General features: G+C 35.2%; 1 protein-coding gene across 1 annotated transcript; it reads left to right on the top strand.

The window, feature by feature from the left end:
* The first annotated feature begins 1,147 nt into the window (after nt 1-1,147).
* LOC124832863 (uncharacterized) lies at nt 1,148-1,789 on the top strand. Its single transcript, XM_047307183.1, has one exon. The coding sequence runs from the start codon at nt 1,148-1,150 to the stop codon at nt 1,787-1,789; it is 642 nt and encodes a 213-aa protein (XP_047163139.1).
* Nucleotides 1,790-16,735: the final 14,946 nt, after the last annotated feature.

The raw sequence follows: 16,735 nt of genomic DNA, 5'->3' as shown, positions 1-16,735 counted from the left end.
GCTTTGGATCGAGTTGAGTCTAGCTCGATCTTATTTGAGTTATGATCATGTTAGATTGAGTAGATTTTGTCCATATTAGGTCGAGTAGAGCTTGGTCATGTCAAATCAAGTCGAGTTAGGCTTACGCTAGGCAAAGTCTAATTGGGCTCACATCTAACTAAATCAATTGAGCACACTTGGAATTGGGTTGAGTCGAACCCACCTTTGGTTAAGTTGATTGAAGCCCACATTGGGCCAAATTAAGGCAGATAGATGTCAAATCAAGTAAAGTTAGACCTATATTTGATTTTTGTTGAACCAAGTTTGGATCATGCAATATTAATTTAGGTTGAGATAAGGTCAACCAAGAACGAATTCATGTAGACAATTTTAGATTGGGATGAACCCAAGATGGGTTAGGTTGGCCTAGTGGGCCAAGTTGGATTGGAACCATCTTATTAAGTTACAAATAGTACAAATTAGGTTAGAACCAATTCATAAATAATGTAAAATATTCAGAGATAAATTACCAATTTAAAATATTTTAAAGACGGGTACTATTATGAAAAATATTTAGTGTTTAATTAAAGTCTTATTAATCACTTTAACTCTAACTTAACCCACTTTAATTAGATACTTTGTAAATGATATATTATTCAAGGGATTATCTATTACTTTATAATAACTTTTTAAGAAAGTTTCACAATCAACTGGTGAGAAATAATTGAAGTTATGAGTGTAAATGTTGAAGCAAAAAAACACTGTATTTTAAACTAATTCACTTAATTTGAATTATGTTTAATTATCGTTTAAGATAACAATTAAAGGAATCGACTGATAAAACACACTACAAGCATTATTTGTCACATCTGACTAGCCATGAGCATACGAAACCATTTATGTTGGGTACAAACAAAGTCCCACATCAGATAAAATAAGAGAAGGACATGAGTTTATATACATATAAGATACCTCCATTGGTAAGAAGCCTTTTGGAGTGGAACCAAAAGCAAACCCGTGAGGGCTTGGTCCAAAGTGAACAATATCTTACTAGTGTGGAGATCTATGTGTATGTATGTGTGTTGACCCTCCCAACAAAGCTGGTATCAGAGCTTCAATAGAAGCCTAATAAAGTGCGAGAGTGAGAGCAAAAATACGAGTGTGAAATATGACAGTTGAGGCAAACAATTTTGTACAAACCTCCATTCCCAAATTTGATGGGGACTATGATCATTGGAGTCTTCTCATGGAAAATCTCTTGAGGTCGAAAAAGTATTGGAACGTGGTAGAATTAGGTTACAAAGGGCATGAGGAGGAAGAAAGTCTATCAGCGATGCAAAAGAAAACATTAGACGAGATGCGACTGAAGGATTTAAAGGCTAAAAACTATATTTTTCAAGCTATTGACAAATCTATTTTGAAAATCATCATTCAGAAGGAGACTTCCAAACAACTCTGGGATTCAATGAAAATCAAATGTCAAGGAAATGCAAGGGTGCAACGTGCTCAACTTCAAAGACTCGGAAGGGCCTTTGAGCTTTTGGAGATGAAGGTGGGAGAGACGGTGAACGACTATATCGCAAGAGTCATGGTGGTGGCCGTTGACATGAGAAATTATCGAGAAGACATGACGAATACAACAATTGTTGAAAAGATTATACGAACTCTCACGGAGAACTACGAATACATTGTGTGTTCCATCGAAGAAGCACACGACATCGACAACCTTACGTTGATGCACTCCAAAGTTCCTTACTTGTTCATGAACAAAAACTATTATGGAGAAAAGGAGGGGATGAACAAACATTGAATATTACATATGACGAGACAACAACTAGAAGAGGAGGAAAAGGCCGAGGTAGATTCTTTAACAAAGCAACCATTGAATGCTTTAATTTTCATCAATTGGGACACTTTCAATATGAGTGTCCAAACTGGAAGAAGACAATCCATTACACGAATCTAGATTAAGAGGAGGAACAATTATTAATGATGTATGTTGAAGAAAATAATGCAGAGCAAGATAATATTTGGTTCATTGATAGTGGATGTAGAAATCACATGACCGACAAAAAAAATGGTATTAGAGCCCATGGTGCAGGCCCATGGTGCAGGTCTGGTGACCGGGCTCAAACGAGTACATCCCTCCATGATCAGGTGAAGCCTTGGCAGGTGGTCGACAGATAACCAGATGAGTCATGAGAGGTAGAGAGCAAGATATGCTTCGTGTTGTGACCATGGATCGTGAAAGAGAGTGTTGACCATGGTGTACTCGAGGATAAAAAAAGAATTCCGCTATAGGGGAGTTAGAAGAACCATAGTCCTTTGTTTGAGGGGAGGATGTTGGGTACAAACAAAGTCCCACATCAGATAAAATAAGAGATGGACATGGGTTTATATACACATAAGATACCTTCATTGGTAAGAGGCCTTTTGGAGTGGTACCAAAGCAAATTCGTGAGGGCTTGGCCCAAAGCGGACAATATCTTACTAGTGTGGAGATCTATGTGTATGTGTGTGTGTTGACCCTCCCTACAATAGTTATCTCCTTTATTTTCACTTAATATTGTTTCACACTAATTCACGTCATACAAGCTATAACAAAAGAAATATTTTAGAATATAAGAACATTCTTTAAAAAATGATATGCAAATGAACATTCTTTGCCAAAAAATAGTTTCAAAGAGTTAAAAAAAAATTATAAACATAGTAACCTTTCTCTATTTCTTCTATAAAATTTCTAATTATCTAGCCACAAAATGTTGTTGGTGATTAGTTACCAAGAGAAAACATCAACGAAATTGGAAATGTTAACTCAGTCACTACAATTGACAATGTTGGCCAACCCGATTATATAGACCCGACTCATATTTGACTTGGAAAATGCAGTCCTATTTTAGAAATGCTTTCAATCATTTGGCTCGTCCTGCATATTTTTGGTTATAAATGAAAGAGCCATAAATATTATACTATGGACAAATGAACAACTTCTTTCGATCATCACCACTTTTGTAAAAGCTTTACTACAAAGAAGAAATCCTGAAAAAAAAATGTCCACATGTGAGAGAATTCCCACTACTAGCTTGTTTTTATATATAGTCCAATTAGTAATGGGTTATGAAAGCATGCCTCCCAACAAACTTAATAGTGTACCAGAAGCACCCATGAAAGGACCAACACACTAAAATGTTCGAAACTATGACATCAACAACACAATGATTCCATGCTAATTGAACCAATTGGAAATCAAAATTGAAATGAAAAGGCACGTTGGCACTAGTACAAAAATCGCGTACAACTTCAAATATTTTGGACTTTTAACTTCGAATTTAAAAAATTTGACGTTAAACTTAACGTCGGATTTTGTCAATATTCGACGTTAATCAATTTTTTAGTTTTTTTAATTAATTGTGATCCTTATTTACAACTCTACGAGACCTGAAAAGTACCACAGGTATACACTCAGACTACCACACTACCACAGGTATACACTCAGACTTGTCGCTCCCGGTGGCGCTGGTAGAGGAAGGAATGATCGCGCCAGAAGAGGAAGGAACGTCGCGCCAGTGAAAGTATTTCGAACCTCCCGTGAAGAGTCACCACCGCCCCCGATGCCGCTGGCTGCCGCAGGTCACATTCGTCACGGTGCCGCTGCCGCTCAAAATACAGATACTGCATTGCCGTCGTCGCGAGTAACTGGTAACGTTGTCGAAAACGTCGCAGCCGCTGCCTACCTCGAGGATGTGTGTGCGGAGCGTGTTGGCGCTCTCCCTAGTGATGTTCAGCAGCGGCTTCGCCTTGTTCTTGGATCCCAGCAGCCGCTCTCGCGGATTTCTGAAGTTTCTTCCCTTTTCCGTTTTTGTTTCTTCCACTACTCTGAAGAAGAAACCCTAAAGAAGGTTTGGGCTTGGCCCATTTTGAAGAAAACCTAAAAAAAAGTTTGAACGATACCCATTTTGAAGAAAAAAAATTAATAATAAAAAAAAATTATTTGGACTTTTGGCCCGTATGATTTAAACATTGACGTTTGATAATTTTTTTTAAATTTAATTTAAACATTTTTTAAAAATAATAAAATATTATTTTTTAAAAAGAATTTATTGGTTGAAACGGGTATCCGCAGGTTGAAAAAAATCCGTGGATTTTTTTTATGTGGGTATCCAGCGGTTAGCAGGACGGGTACAGGTACAATTTTTTACATATGGGTCGGGTTCGGGTATCACACTATCCGTGCCCGACCCGACCCGTTGCCATCCCTAGCCATAGTGAGAGAGAAATCAGAATCCGCCTATGAAGGACAAGATCACGAAAATAACCGGTTAAAACAAATGAAAATCATACATAAAGTAATTAATTAATAAGCATTTGGTTCAAATGAAAGAAAGATTACATGTGATGCTTGTCAAACTTCTTTCGAAAAAAGTTTGAGAAGAGAAGAAGGTATTGTGCGCTAAGATAAAGTGAATGAATTTTCAGTCTGCGCTCAAACTTTATTGAATTCACTAACCTTTTGACGTCAAATTTAAAATCCATTCGACGTTTTATATCCTTTTACGTCAAATTACAATTCTAAATGACGTTTAATAATTACATTTATTTACAAAAATGTCACCGCTCATTTTTAACGTTGGTTATTCAATGGTTGGACGTTGAACGCGTGACGTTATACGCTGTTTTTGTACTAGTGTGGATAGAGGAGTGACTACACCTGATTCATTTAGGATTAGGAAAAGAAAATGCAGGTAAGCAATAAATATGTCAGTAATTCAACATTTTTAAAAATTGGTCGATAATTCCATCGATAAATTTATTTGTGAAATGGACGTCAATTTACTATCAAATTTGAAGAAATCACTAGTGTAATGAAGGAAAACGACAACGATTATTTTTTACAATACGCTTCGGTTGTTATGAATTAATTGAAGATGAGTGAGAAGAAGAATAAGAGAAGAGGAGAAGAAGAAGAAAGAGAGGCATAGGGAACAACCTTGACGGAGGCAAAGACCGTGGTAGTAGTAATAAAGGAGGATGAGAATGAGTAAGAGAAGGAAAAGGAAAAGGAGGAGGATGATAAGGATGATAATAAGGAGGAGGAAGAGAAGTGAAAGATAATGACAAAAAGAAGAAGAACACCAAATTAGAATATCTACTGACAAATATATACCAATATATAAATGTTGATTGTTGGTAAATGTCAATAAATCTTAATAATGAATTTTCTTATTCATCATAAAATTGTACAGAAATATTTAAAATATATAAAACTATTAGAATTTGTTTTTCACACATAAAAAATAATGTGGACGAATGTCTCTTTCTTTCATACACATACTATACTAATATCGTATTACGTAAACAAAAAACAATACAAAATACAAAACATGTTACACATTCCATAATCACCACAACATTGACCGTATATCTAGTCTAAAAAGAAAAACATCGAAAGCGGTAGATAAATCAATAAGATTTGGAGACTCAGACTCCTCACCCTTATTAAGATCCACCACTACTTAATAATATATAATAATTCATATATTGTGTTCTCATCCCTATTCACCTTTAATCTCAAGCTCAATTTAACTTCGTTGGTAAAATTTTTGTACTTTACCTTTTCTTTTTCTTCTGTGACTAAGATTTAAAAACAATCACTAATGTCGAACGCATGTGAGAAGCACATGTTACCCAGCTTGAGTATGACAAACATTAACTCCATATCTATGAGTTTATTTAGTTCTTATATTCTTGATATTTTGTCTTTGTTGCAATGGTATACTGTAGCCAACTATACTGGAAACTATGTTTACTTTTGATAAGACAATTCAACATATAAATCTATCGTGTCTTTCTTTTTCTATCAATCTATTGTATTAATGTTTATCAATGTAGAAGCACCTATATAAATTTTGTTTCTTTCATCCACTTAACACTTTTGATCCTTGAGGACCCGCAATCATGGTGGAAAAAAATATAAATAATTCGATCTACCCTCCAAATGATCGCAGACCAACGGAAAACAGACATCAACTCAGTTTTCACCTGATTTCCACAAACGAAGAGGCTCATTGGTAAGAAAACATAATCAATAGAGCAACAAAACCAGATGTTCCAATGATTAGATTGCACCCTACATATATAGAAATAGAATAATGATACTTTCGTAATATTTTCTTTTTGACAATATTTTAACACCATTTATGTGCCATTATGTTATTAGTTGAAAATTATTCCATAATTAATAATAATAATCATAAATATTAACATGGACCAATCACATAATATCACGATAGTGTTAAATAATGTCAAAGTATCATAGAAATAATAATGTACGATTTCAAATCCTCTTGGGTATATCAAATTGAATTTTTAATCTTTTAGTAAATCTTGAGTCAAAATAAACACATTTAAAAAAAGTTTGAAGGTGACTTTTATTTTATTAGGCTTGTTCCATTAGGTTGTGTGAATTGTTATAGCACCTTTTGTAAGATCCATGAAAAATATTTACCTTAATTGTAACAATTTTATTACTAGTAGTAATAAATTTCTTTGTGAATGGAAAATATAATTAATAAGTTAAATATAGAAATTTTGGTAGCTTAAATGGTAGAAAATTGTAGTGATTTCAAGAACATGGGTTCAAACTCTTTTCTACCTTCTTGTAAAAAAAAATTAAAAAAATAATAATTAAATATTGATAATGGATAAAGCACTTCAGATTTGAAGGCATTATTGAGGAATTCATTATGTAAGTGGTGATTAAGATATTAATATAATAAAATAATATTAAAATAATAAATAATATTAAAAAATTGATGAATAGTAAAATTTTTGGACTATAAATAGCCATGAGAGGGGAGGCTATTTTGCACGAAGAGAGTAAGAATCAAGTGAGAAACCTTGAGAAATAGAGAAGAAAGAGTTAGGATAGAGGAATCTTAAAAACCGGAGTTGGTACATCCTTGATCATAGAGCAGCCTTGGTCAAATCCAGTAAGTTGTGACTAGTCATATGTACTGGCGTTTATGGTGAGTTTGATTCGTCAAACATTTGATTCTTCTCCGGTGACCATTTATGGTGATATTTTAGTATTGTTAATTTATTTTGTGATATATTCATTTTGTACGATTTCTGTGATGATTGAAATTTATTATATTAGATTTGAATTTATGCGTCTGAACATGATATGAGTATTATGGGGAGATTTTGTAAGGGTATAATGTGAGTTGAGGAATATGAGCATGGTATGAGTCTCGTGGAGAGATTGAGTAATGATACGGTATTTGTGTATATGTTGATGTTGAGGGTCTTGAAGTTGGAGGTTATCCTGATACTCTAATAATCATCTAGTCTCAAGTAGAGAAGGATGAATTATGTGGTGAGAGGGGCAGGAGGTCCTGGTCTATGTGCCGGTTTTGGACATAGTGTTGAGGACTAACCTTGTGGATGGTATGGAAGGCAAGAGGTCCTGGTTTATGTGTCGGTTTTGGACATAGTGTTGAGGACTAAGAAGGCATCACAAGTACTTAACCTCCCGTTGACCGCTCATCAACATATCGTTGGGGACTAACCTTGTGGATGGTATGGCGGGCAGGAGGTCCTGGTCTATATGCTGGTTTTGGACATAGTGTTGAAGACTAAGAAGACATCACAAGTGCGTAACCTCCCGTTGACCGCTCATTTACATATCATCGGAATGAGTGTTTATTGGGCATTGTGGAATGAGTTTCTATTGAGTACTGTGGAACGAGTGTCCATTGAGTATTGTGGGACGAATGTCTATTAGTAATTGTGGTATGGTGGGATGAGTATCTATGATGCGATTGTGGTATGATGGTATAAGTATCTATGATGCGATTGTTGTATGATGGTATGAGTATCTATGATGCGATTGTTGTACGATGGTATAAGTATCTATGATGCGATTGTTGTATGATGGTATGAGTATTTATGATGCGATTGTTGTATGATGATATGAGTATCTATGATGCAATTGTTGTATGATGGTAGGAGGGTGTCTGACATAATTATTATATGAGGTTTGTTGAGTAATTGATGAGTATCTATGATGCGATTGTTGTATGATGGTATGAGGGTGTCTGACATAATTATTATATGAGGTTTGTTGAGTGCATCAAAGTAATTATGCATGTTTTATAAATGATTGGTTGCATGTTAGCTCACCCTACTTGTTTGTGTTTGTGTTTGGGTATGTGCGATGATCGTATAATTCGTTATACGGGAACAGATGAAGGAATGTCGTCTGACTTAGTGTCATTGAAGGGAAAGATAGAAGAATAAAGTAGAAGAACTCAAGTTATAATTTTCTAGTTGAAATCTGAGTTTAAAACATGTATAAACATATATCAACTATGAATTTTTAAATGTGAGATTACGGGATGTTACTATAAATGTAATGTTACAATATATAAATTATAAATTATCAAGTGTGAAATTTTGGGATGTTACACTTTTCACCTGATGGTTAATTATCATTTATCGCCAGTGTAATGGACCCTTTTTCTTAAGGTCTCTTCAATGTCATATAATAAAAATTTTATTTGAATACAAACTTATAAAAAAAATTAAAACTTTATAAAAATAATTTGATTACTTAAAATGTTGTTAAATTCGAATTTTATTTAAAAAGAATAAAAACTTCAACTTTTTTTATAATCTTATATTTATATATTTTATCTTTATACTAGTTTGACTTATAAAATAATATGTTAATTTTAAAAGGGATGGAGATTTAAAATATCCCATAAAAGATCTCGTAAAACTAGTTGAAAAATAAATATAAAATGACAATTTGATGAATAGGTTAACCTTTTGTGTTTGGATAGAAAATAGTATTTACATTGAATTCGAATTGATTTAGTTTCAAAATTGTTTTATTTTTTAAATGTTTTGTTTGGATTAGACAATTCGTAAATTTTAATTTTTATTTGAATAAAATATTTTAATTACTTTTAAAAACTATTTAAATAGTAAATAATTTTTAATCGATTTTGATTGTTATTTTTTGTTAAAATTTGTTAAATTTTTTTATTTAACAATTATATTTTAAGTCCTTTATAAATTTGAGAATGTTTAGTTAAGTTTCAAATTTTATGGTCTAATTCAGTACCCAATAAATTTATATTTTTTAATTCATTTCTTTACTACACTCTACACTAGGTCAACTGTCACATAATCTGCTCATATCATTAAGGCAATCATTGCAAACAAAGAGAATATATAAACAAAAACAAAAACAGAATAATCATAAAATGGGTATATAGTTATTATCACACATAAATCATTCAGATAAACAAGCATAGCACATACATGACCAACAACTTACCCAACCTATGAAATGGGGTTGTGTAGACACTTAAGAGATGGGAAAACTATGCTAGGTCATTTTATAAAGTTGTAATTTTTTTTTTGAAAAAAGTTTTAAAGAATCATGTAATTGTATACAAGTACACTTGAATATTTGTGTTGTACATGAATAAATGTATTAAATTTATTTAATGAAAAATATGTTTGATTGAGAAAATTTAAATTTTGACACGTTTTAGTGTTTCTTAGAATTAGGATGTTACACCACAAACATCTAATAGATGATTTTATTTACAAAAATACCTCGTGTCATTTTTAGCATTGGTTGTTTTACGGTCTGACATTGAGCATGTGACGTTAAAGGTAGATTTCGCACTACTGTCTAGAATACAATTCTCACATACATACATACTTTAGGTTAGACGGATAATAAGAAGATTCTAGGAAGGGCCAATAGCTCACTCACAATACACGATTCAATTAGCCTTCCATTACACCCACCTCATTATCTAAATTATGGAGGTATAATATAATCTAAGAATTAGGCTTTATAAGCCACCTATTTTGCGTGTGAGACCTTTTTTTGCTTAATGCTAAGAGTGGCTGGTGCACAAGTCAAAAATGGGAATAAAATGAGCATTACTCTCAGGTTCAACATGTAGATGGTCCAAAGAAAAGTATATATGTGGCAATCGATCTAGATACTTCAAACACTACTAAAACGGCGACCACTGGTTCCAAATCTTTTCGAGCGCCATGAAACTATTAAGTTGGAACTGTCAAGGGCCTGGGAACCCCTTGACAGTCCAATCTCTCATCGATCTGGTGAGACTTGAAGATCCTGCCATTTTTTTCCTTATGAAGACTCGAATCTAGTCCCGAAAGGTAGATAACGTCAAAAGAATAACGAAGTTTAAGAACGATTTATGTGTTAATCCTTGTGTCAAGAAGGGAGTTCTAACATTATTTTGGAAAGACAAGGTTTACTTACACGTTTTTTAGTATTTTACTAACTTTGTGGATACTGTGATTGAGGGTCATAATTCAACTAAGCATTGGCCTTTAACTGGATTAAATGGAAGGAGCTTTTACTAAGAAAGGAATACGATTATCACTACAATAAAAGCACGTATTACCAAGGGCTTATTACCGACGACCTTTACGCCTTCGCTAATGTATTGGTGAAATTAAATACCGAGGGCTTTTGACCTTCAGTAATGCCTTCGATGTCTCATCATATGCGAACCATATCTTCATTAAGCCATTCTCTCTCGAGATCCACCCGCACACATCTCTTTTTTTCTTGAACCTCCGCTCGTCTCTGATCCATATTTCGAGCTCCTCCGCCTCAAATCTTCATCCGCCAGCCACGGTTAGTCTCTAGATCTTCATTGTCCCATACATTTCTCCCTTACCTCAGCCTAATCCACCATAGAATCCAATTTTCACCGATTAAACCTATGTTCACCGTTCTATCTTCATTTTTGTCCGATTAAAACCTCTTTTTGTTCCATTCCATCGATTCAATCGTTGAATCCTTTCTCTCCACCGATCAAAACGTCCCAAATCCCCAACCCTATAATCTACACCAATCAAAGCACTCAATCTAGGGTTTGGCTCCGTTTTTCATCATCCGTTGTTCTTCTTCTTCGATTAGCTCGATCTGTGTCAGTTTCCATGGTTCCTCATCGATCCACCTCAACTTGGAGCTATCAAGTGGTATTCAGGGCCTAGGTTAGGCGCGTCTGCACGAAGCTAAGTATTTTCTTTGCCTTTCCATGTTGTCTTCGATTAATTATCTTGATCTGTTTTGGTCTTGTGAAAAGAATTATTTTTAGTGCAGTTTCTCATCTTGGTAGGCTTCTGTAAGCATTACTTCTCTCTAATGATTTTATTTTTCTTAAACATTGCCTTTATTTCCTTCCTTCATGGCTGCCAAATGTGACTTTCATCAGTTGTTGTGTTTTGTTTTTTATATGAAATATCCAGTGACATTGTTATTCTTTTTTGTGTGGAAAGAAGTTTAGGAAAAATACGAAATTTGTTTACCTCAGATTTCAGCAACAGAGCCATTAAGCTTTGTGATATATCTTAATTAAGATGGTTTTTGCTTGATTCTTCTAAGAGGTAAATACTCTTAATTTATCTCTATTGAATATGTGCAGGACATGAATTTTGTGACATATGGCATCTTAATTGAATTTGAATATGTGAAATGATGGTTTTGTGAAAGTTAATGATTTGCTAAAGCTGAATATGAAGACTTTTGCTAATATTCCATTGGATCACACATTGTTGATGATATTAAGGAGGTCAACTATTTTCATATACTTCTCTGTTTCAGCACGTGTTCATTCCATTTTTATTATGCCTTGTCAATACCGTTTATTTTGTAATTAGATTCTTGAGTCACATTATCTAAGAAGCATATGGGTGAAAATATAAAGGATATAAGATTGTCATATTATTGATAATAGATGAACTCTTCAATTTTTATTCTTATGAAGCATGGAAGATCACTTCATTGTATTGTGTGTCAAAGATAAATTCCTTGTATTTATGTAGAATTTTAGAGGATTGATATTTGTCTTTCTCTTGTAAAAGTAGTCAGAATATGGCTAACAACTTACGAATGTACCCGATCCATCATTTTTGCTTTCAACAACTAATTCTGCTATAAGTTAATGTTTTAGGAAATTGACTAGGAACATTAGTAGGATCTTTTTATGTCATGCAAAGAATTTACATGTTGATTATATGTGGTTTTGACCTATTCTTAAATTTTAACTTAATTTGTAGTACTATATGTGGCTTCTGTTGCCTTTGAATGACTATTTATGCTTATATAACCTTTTTTTGTCTAAGTTATACTTATTTGTATTTGGTTTTATTTTTTCAGTCTTGTAAACAAATTGTTGTAACTCCATATTATCATATTGTGAATTAACTGAAAGAAAAACATTTTATTCTCAAATATCTTTTGGTTACTCTCTTATATTGTTCAAAGAGACAATAAGCAACGCTTTAGCCTCATGGAAGAGAATGGGTAACTTATTCCTCTTTATCAAGTGATGAAAACTTCATGTATCCAATTTACTTTTGAAGTGTTGAAGAAATAATATAACGACAATTTTATACTCTGGAATGCAACACGTGGTTATGCATCTAATTTCCAGTTAAAATTTTCTTTTACCATTGTCATGTTAAAATGCTAATGAAAAACTCAACAATGCAACAAGGCTTGTTGGATGCTGGACCAGTGGTGTGTGGTGCAGGAACAACAAGCTTGGAGTGTTTGGTTCATTAAAAATGTTGTTGAAAGCTAGTCCAAAATTTGTTTTGGGATGCTGTTTTCTAGTGTAGATTGGAGGCTTAGTGGTGCTTAAAAGCACTGGTTTGGAAGGTTGGTTTTGGGGTGATGAAACATGGAGTGAAGGGGACTTCAAGTCTTTATCTTGGTGCAATGATCAAATAGGTTTGAAGACTGGAAGTAGTTTTTTTTGGGTTGATGCAGTTGTTATTTGATAGGACGACTACATGATATAGTTTATCCTTATTGAGATGTGTGACGCTTGAACATGCTGACTACATAATAAGAGAAACGCATGAATATGGATACCATTTGAGGCCTAGAACTATGATATCCCGGATACTCAAAGTAAGCTACTTTTGGCCAACAATGGAGGCAGATTATGTGGTTTACGTCCGACAGTGAAAACCTTGCCAGAAGCATTGGAGCTTAATTTGTAGCTGGCAAGAAGAACTTCATAACATCTTTTCCCAGTGGCCCTTAGGAAGTGGGGGATGGACATACTTGGGCCCTTTGCTCCAAGAAAGGGGCAGGTGAAGTTTCTTCCTGTAGGTATTGACTACTTTAACAAGTGGATCGAGGTCGAGCCCTTGGCCACTATAATGACAACTAAGGTCTAGCAATTCGTATGGAGAAACATTATATGTCGGTACCACAGACTGGTATCACAGACAACGGTCAATAGTTTGTGGATAAGGAGTTGCCAAAGTACTATACCGGTCTATGTATAACTCATGTTAAAAGTTTAGTCGAGCATCTGCAATGAAAAGGCCAGGCCCAGGCCCCTAATAAGGTGATCCTGGTAAAGTTAAAGAAGATGTTGGATTCGACAAAGGAAAAATAGCCCAAAGAGTTATTAGAAATATTATGGGCATACCATTGCACCCCACAATGAACCACTAAAGAGACCCCGTAATGGAAGCTTCTTCAACCAAGTTGATGAAGATCCCTTGATAAAGTTGATGATGGCATTAAAGCATGAAAAAGTAGAGATGAAATGGCTTGTGGAATGGATAAGTGATGCATCCTAGAAGAAGGTTAGACCAACCTTGAAGGAAAAGGTAGAAGAAGTCTAAAAAAGAGACAACTCCAAGAGAACTTAGAAAAGTGAGTCTTGTAGTTTTGGCAAAGTTTCACTAATTTCATTAAAGTTCTAAAGATTACAAAGAGAGGAACTCTCTTTTTATAGGAGAAGGAGAACCCTCTAGAATGAAAAGAATACATGCATTTGAAAATAACCTAGAAGCTTCCTTGTTTAAGAGGGGATGAATGAGAGTCTCTCCCTTCAACTAACTTTAATTAACGTCCAAGTTCAAGGCATGGGAGTCTTTCCCATCAAGTTGACCGACCAAGGATGTACCTCCAAGTTCAAAGGCTTCTTCAAGGCCCAATCCAAGCCTAATTAGGTGTTAAACATGATCCAAGCCCAAAAAGTTATTCATTTTGTCAACTCTGACCTTTGCTGGTTGTGTTGCTCATAACTTTCTTCATAGAGCTCCAAATGAGATGATTCTTTTTTTGTTGGAAACTAGACCCAAAGAGATTTCATTTGAATATATGCTCGTATCTTTTGAACCTCTAAGCTAGATGTAGTTGAATTTCAAAAAACGTTGACTCGAAGACAAGTCTATAAAAAGGTAAGATAACTTGGCCAAAATACAAGGCCCAAAACCAATATTTTTGTACATCTTTACAAAGCTTAAGAGAAGGGAACCATCCTTGAATTCCTTCTTCTTCTTCCTACCTCCTAGCAACAACTCAAGTTGTAGCTCCTTGGATGGATCTCCATCAAGCTCCTACGATGGTTTCCATCACCCCTTTGAGTCTTGTGTAGGGCACAAATGCCATGATACTAGTCAAAATTGGGGAACCATCATTGCATAAACAACAATATGAAGAAGAAATTAACCAAAGATGTCTAACTACTAGCACCAAAGCACGACTTTGAAACTTAAGCAAACCATAGAAGAGGACCTCGAGATCCGAGTCATAGAAACCTTAAGCTCATGACCTCCCAAGTCAAGGGAAACCCCCTTATGCATGAGGATTAGGGGACATTCCAAGTCACTAATGTCAAAGATCCCTTCTCTGATTTCAGTGGAACGATTGACCACCCTCTCCTTCTCCTTCCATTCACCTAGTAGGGTGAACCTTAGCTTTTTTCATTCTTTGCCCACTCCATAGGGTTTCCCCGGTTCAAGCCACTTCCTCCCAAACATGTGTGGGTGGATATTGGCCTTAGCTTGCTGAAGGTTGGGAACGTTAGATCGTCTCGCCTCTTTTCCCTTCTCTTTTAGCTGCTTTCATAGCTTGATGAACAGATCATCCTTACTGCCAACTTTCTACACATGTGAGTTATGAAACCTACAAACGCAAGTAGATAATAATTTTTCTTTGCTTACCTTTCAGCTCAAAAATAGGATTACTACATAAGTAATCCGAACAAGGTCCGTAGCTAGCATTCATTGAGGCAGTTGCTCTAACACCCCTATAACTTTCCTAAATAGAAAGGCAATCTCTTGGCCTACCTCAAAGGATTCTCCATCCAATAAAAGGGGAATTTTCTCCTACTAGTATTGCCATAAAACTAGGATCAACCACTCTAGTTAATGACAACTCTAAAAAATCACTTCTTGAAATTCTTGAAGGAATCCAAGTAAGGTTCTAATAAGGGGGCCCTCGACTTTGTAATCAAAGTCATCCAGATTATCGGCTCCCGGGGACGAGTACAGTAGAAATACATGAAATATTCATGAGATAGATCCAGTTATAGGGACTTGTACAAGATCTTGAAGGCTTGAATGCACCTCACCTGTTCAGATTAAGCTATGTTGGAGCCACGTTCAAAAGATGAAGAATGCCCATCCTAAACTTTTTGAATGGGAGCCGGACATGTAGTTGTGTGAAATATCGGTATAGACAAAGAAGAAATTATCATAACAACTCTCCTTGTCATGGAAAACATAATCGATTGCATTAGCTCTCTTTAGCGACACGATATACTTGGAGACCCATGCTTGAAAATGTATATGTTATTCACCCAATTTTGGAGTATCCGGGACCACCTATAGTTTGACGTTTGGGTTTGGACTACGGTATCACCTTAGTCATATCCTCCCGGACCTTCCAAAGGGTCTTGGCGCATTCCTCGGAAGGTTCCGCTTGGGTTTCTATAAAATGCTCGACACTCACCCCTAAACCTAGGAAGGATGAAGCACCGGAAGCTATAGATACCTTACTTCCAACACTATTATCACTAAAAGTTTCAAACATACCTGATAATGAAGATCGGGTACTTCGCTTCAAGAAAGGGAGATCTCTTTAGCAAAACGAGACAACAAGCAAGGTAGAAAATATTAAGCAGTGAACTATGGTTCACCCCTCCCTATTTATAGTGAAATGGTGACAATTCAACTTCTTGGGATGCATTTGTTCCAAGCAAGCCCATAGACTTTGCACTCTTCACAAACTGTTGTAACCCCACGAGAAGTTGATGCTTTGATTTCTTTGCTTGTCACCAAAGGTCACATCATTGTCACTCAAGAACCCATTCAGCATTAAACCTCTTCATCGTTATGCTCCTTGAGGTTGGAGGGCTACTATATCTGTAGGATTAAGGCCAAAGATAACAATTTTCCTTTGCAAAAGCTCTTATCACAAAATGTCATAACCTTGTGTTGGAGTAGGCGCATTGCTTTGGGCACACCGGATACCGAATACTCCTAACCCGCCTTGTAGTCATGTAAAGACTGGGGGACTAATGTATTGAGTAGGACTAAGGACCCTTATATCCTTCCAGATAAGGGTTATAGCCCTAAGGCATAATAAGATATAGGGTATCAAGGACGATGTACCCCAATCCAGATACATGGTGTCAATGTCTTTAAACTTAGGAGAATTGATGGACGAGGTACCCCACAGAGGTGTGACCCATCCAGTTGAACGCTTAGTCAACTAAGTTAAAACACTATAAATATGACATTAATGATAATTTACTTTCACTTTTTGCATTAATTGAGATTTAACTTCAAAGCTCTTACCAAATTATTGGTTTAAGTATTGGAGAACCTTTTTGCATGATCTCTCTTTGTAGTAGTGTTCAAGAGTGTTGGAAGACAAATA

Source organism: Vigna umbellata, chromosome 6 (genome assembly GCF_029865625.1).
Source record: "Vigna umbellata cultivar VRB3 chromosome 6, Vumbellata_1.0, whole genome shotgun sequence".
Classification (NCBI taxonomy): Eukaryota; Viridiplantae; Streptophyta; class Magnoliopsida; order Fabales; family Fabaceae; genus Vigna; species Vigna umbellata.
This window is presented reverse-complemented; position numbering and strand designations above follow the sequence as displayed.

Excerpts from the sequence above, each read along its gene's own strand:
- LOC124832863 (XM_047307183.1), top strand. The coding sequence starts at position 1,148 with ATGACAGTTGAGGCAAACAATTTTGTACAAACCTCCATTCCCAAATTT.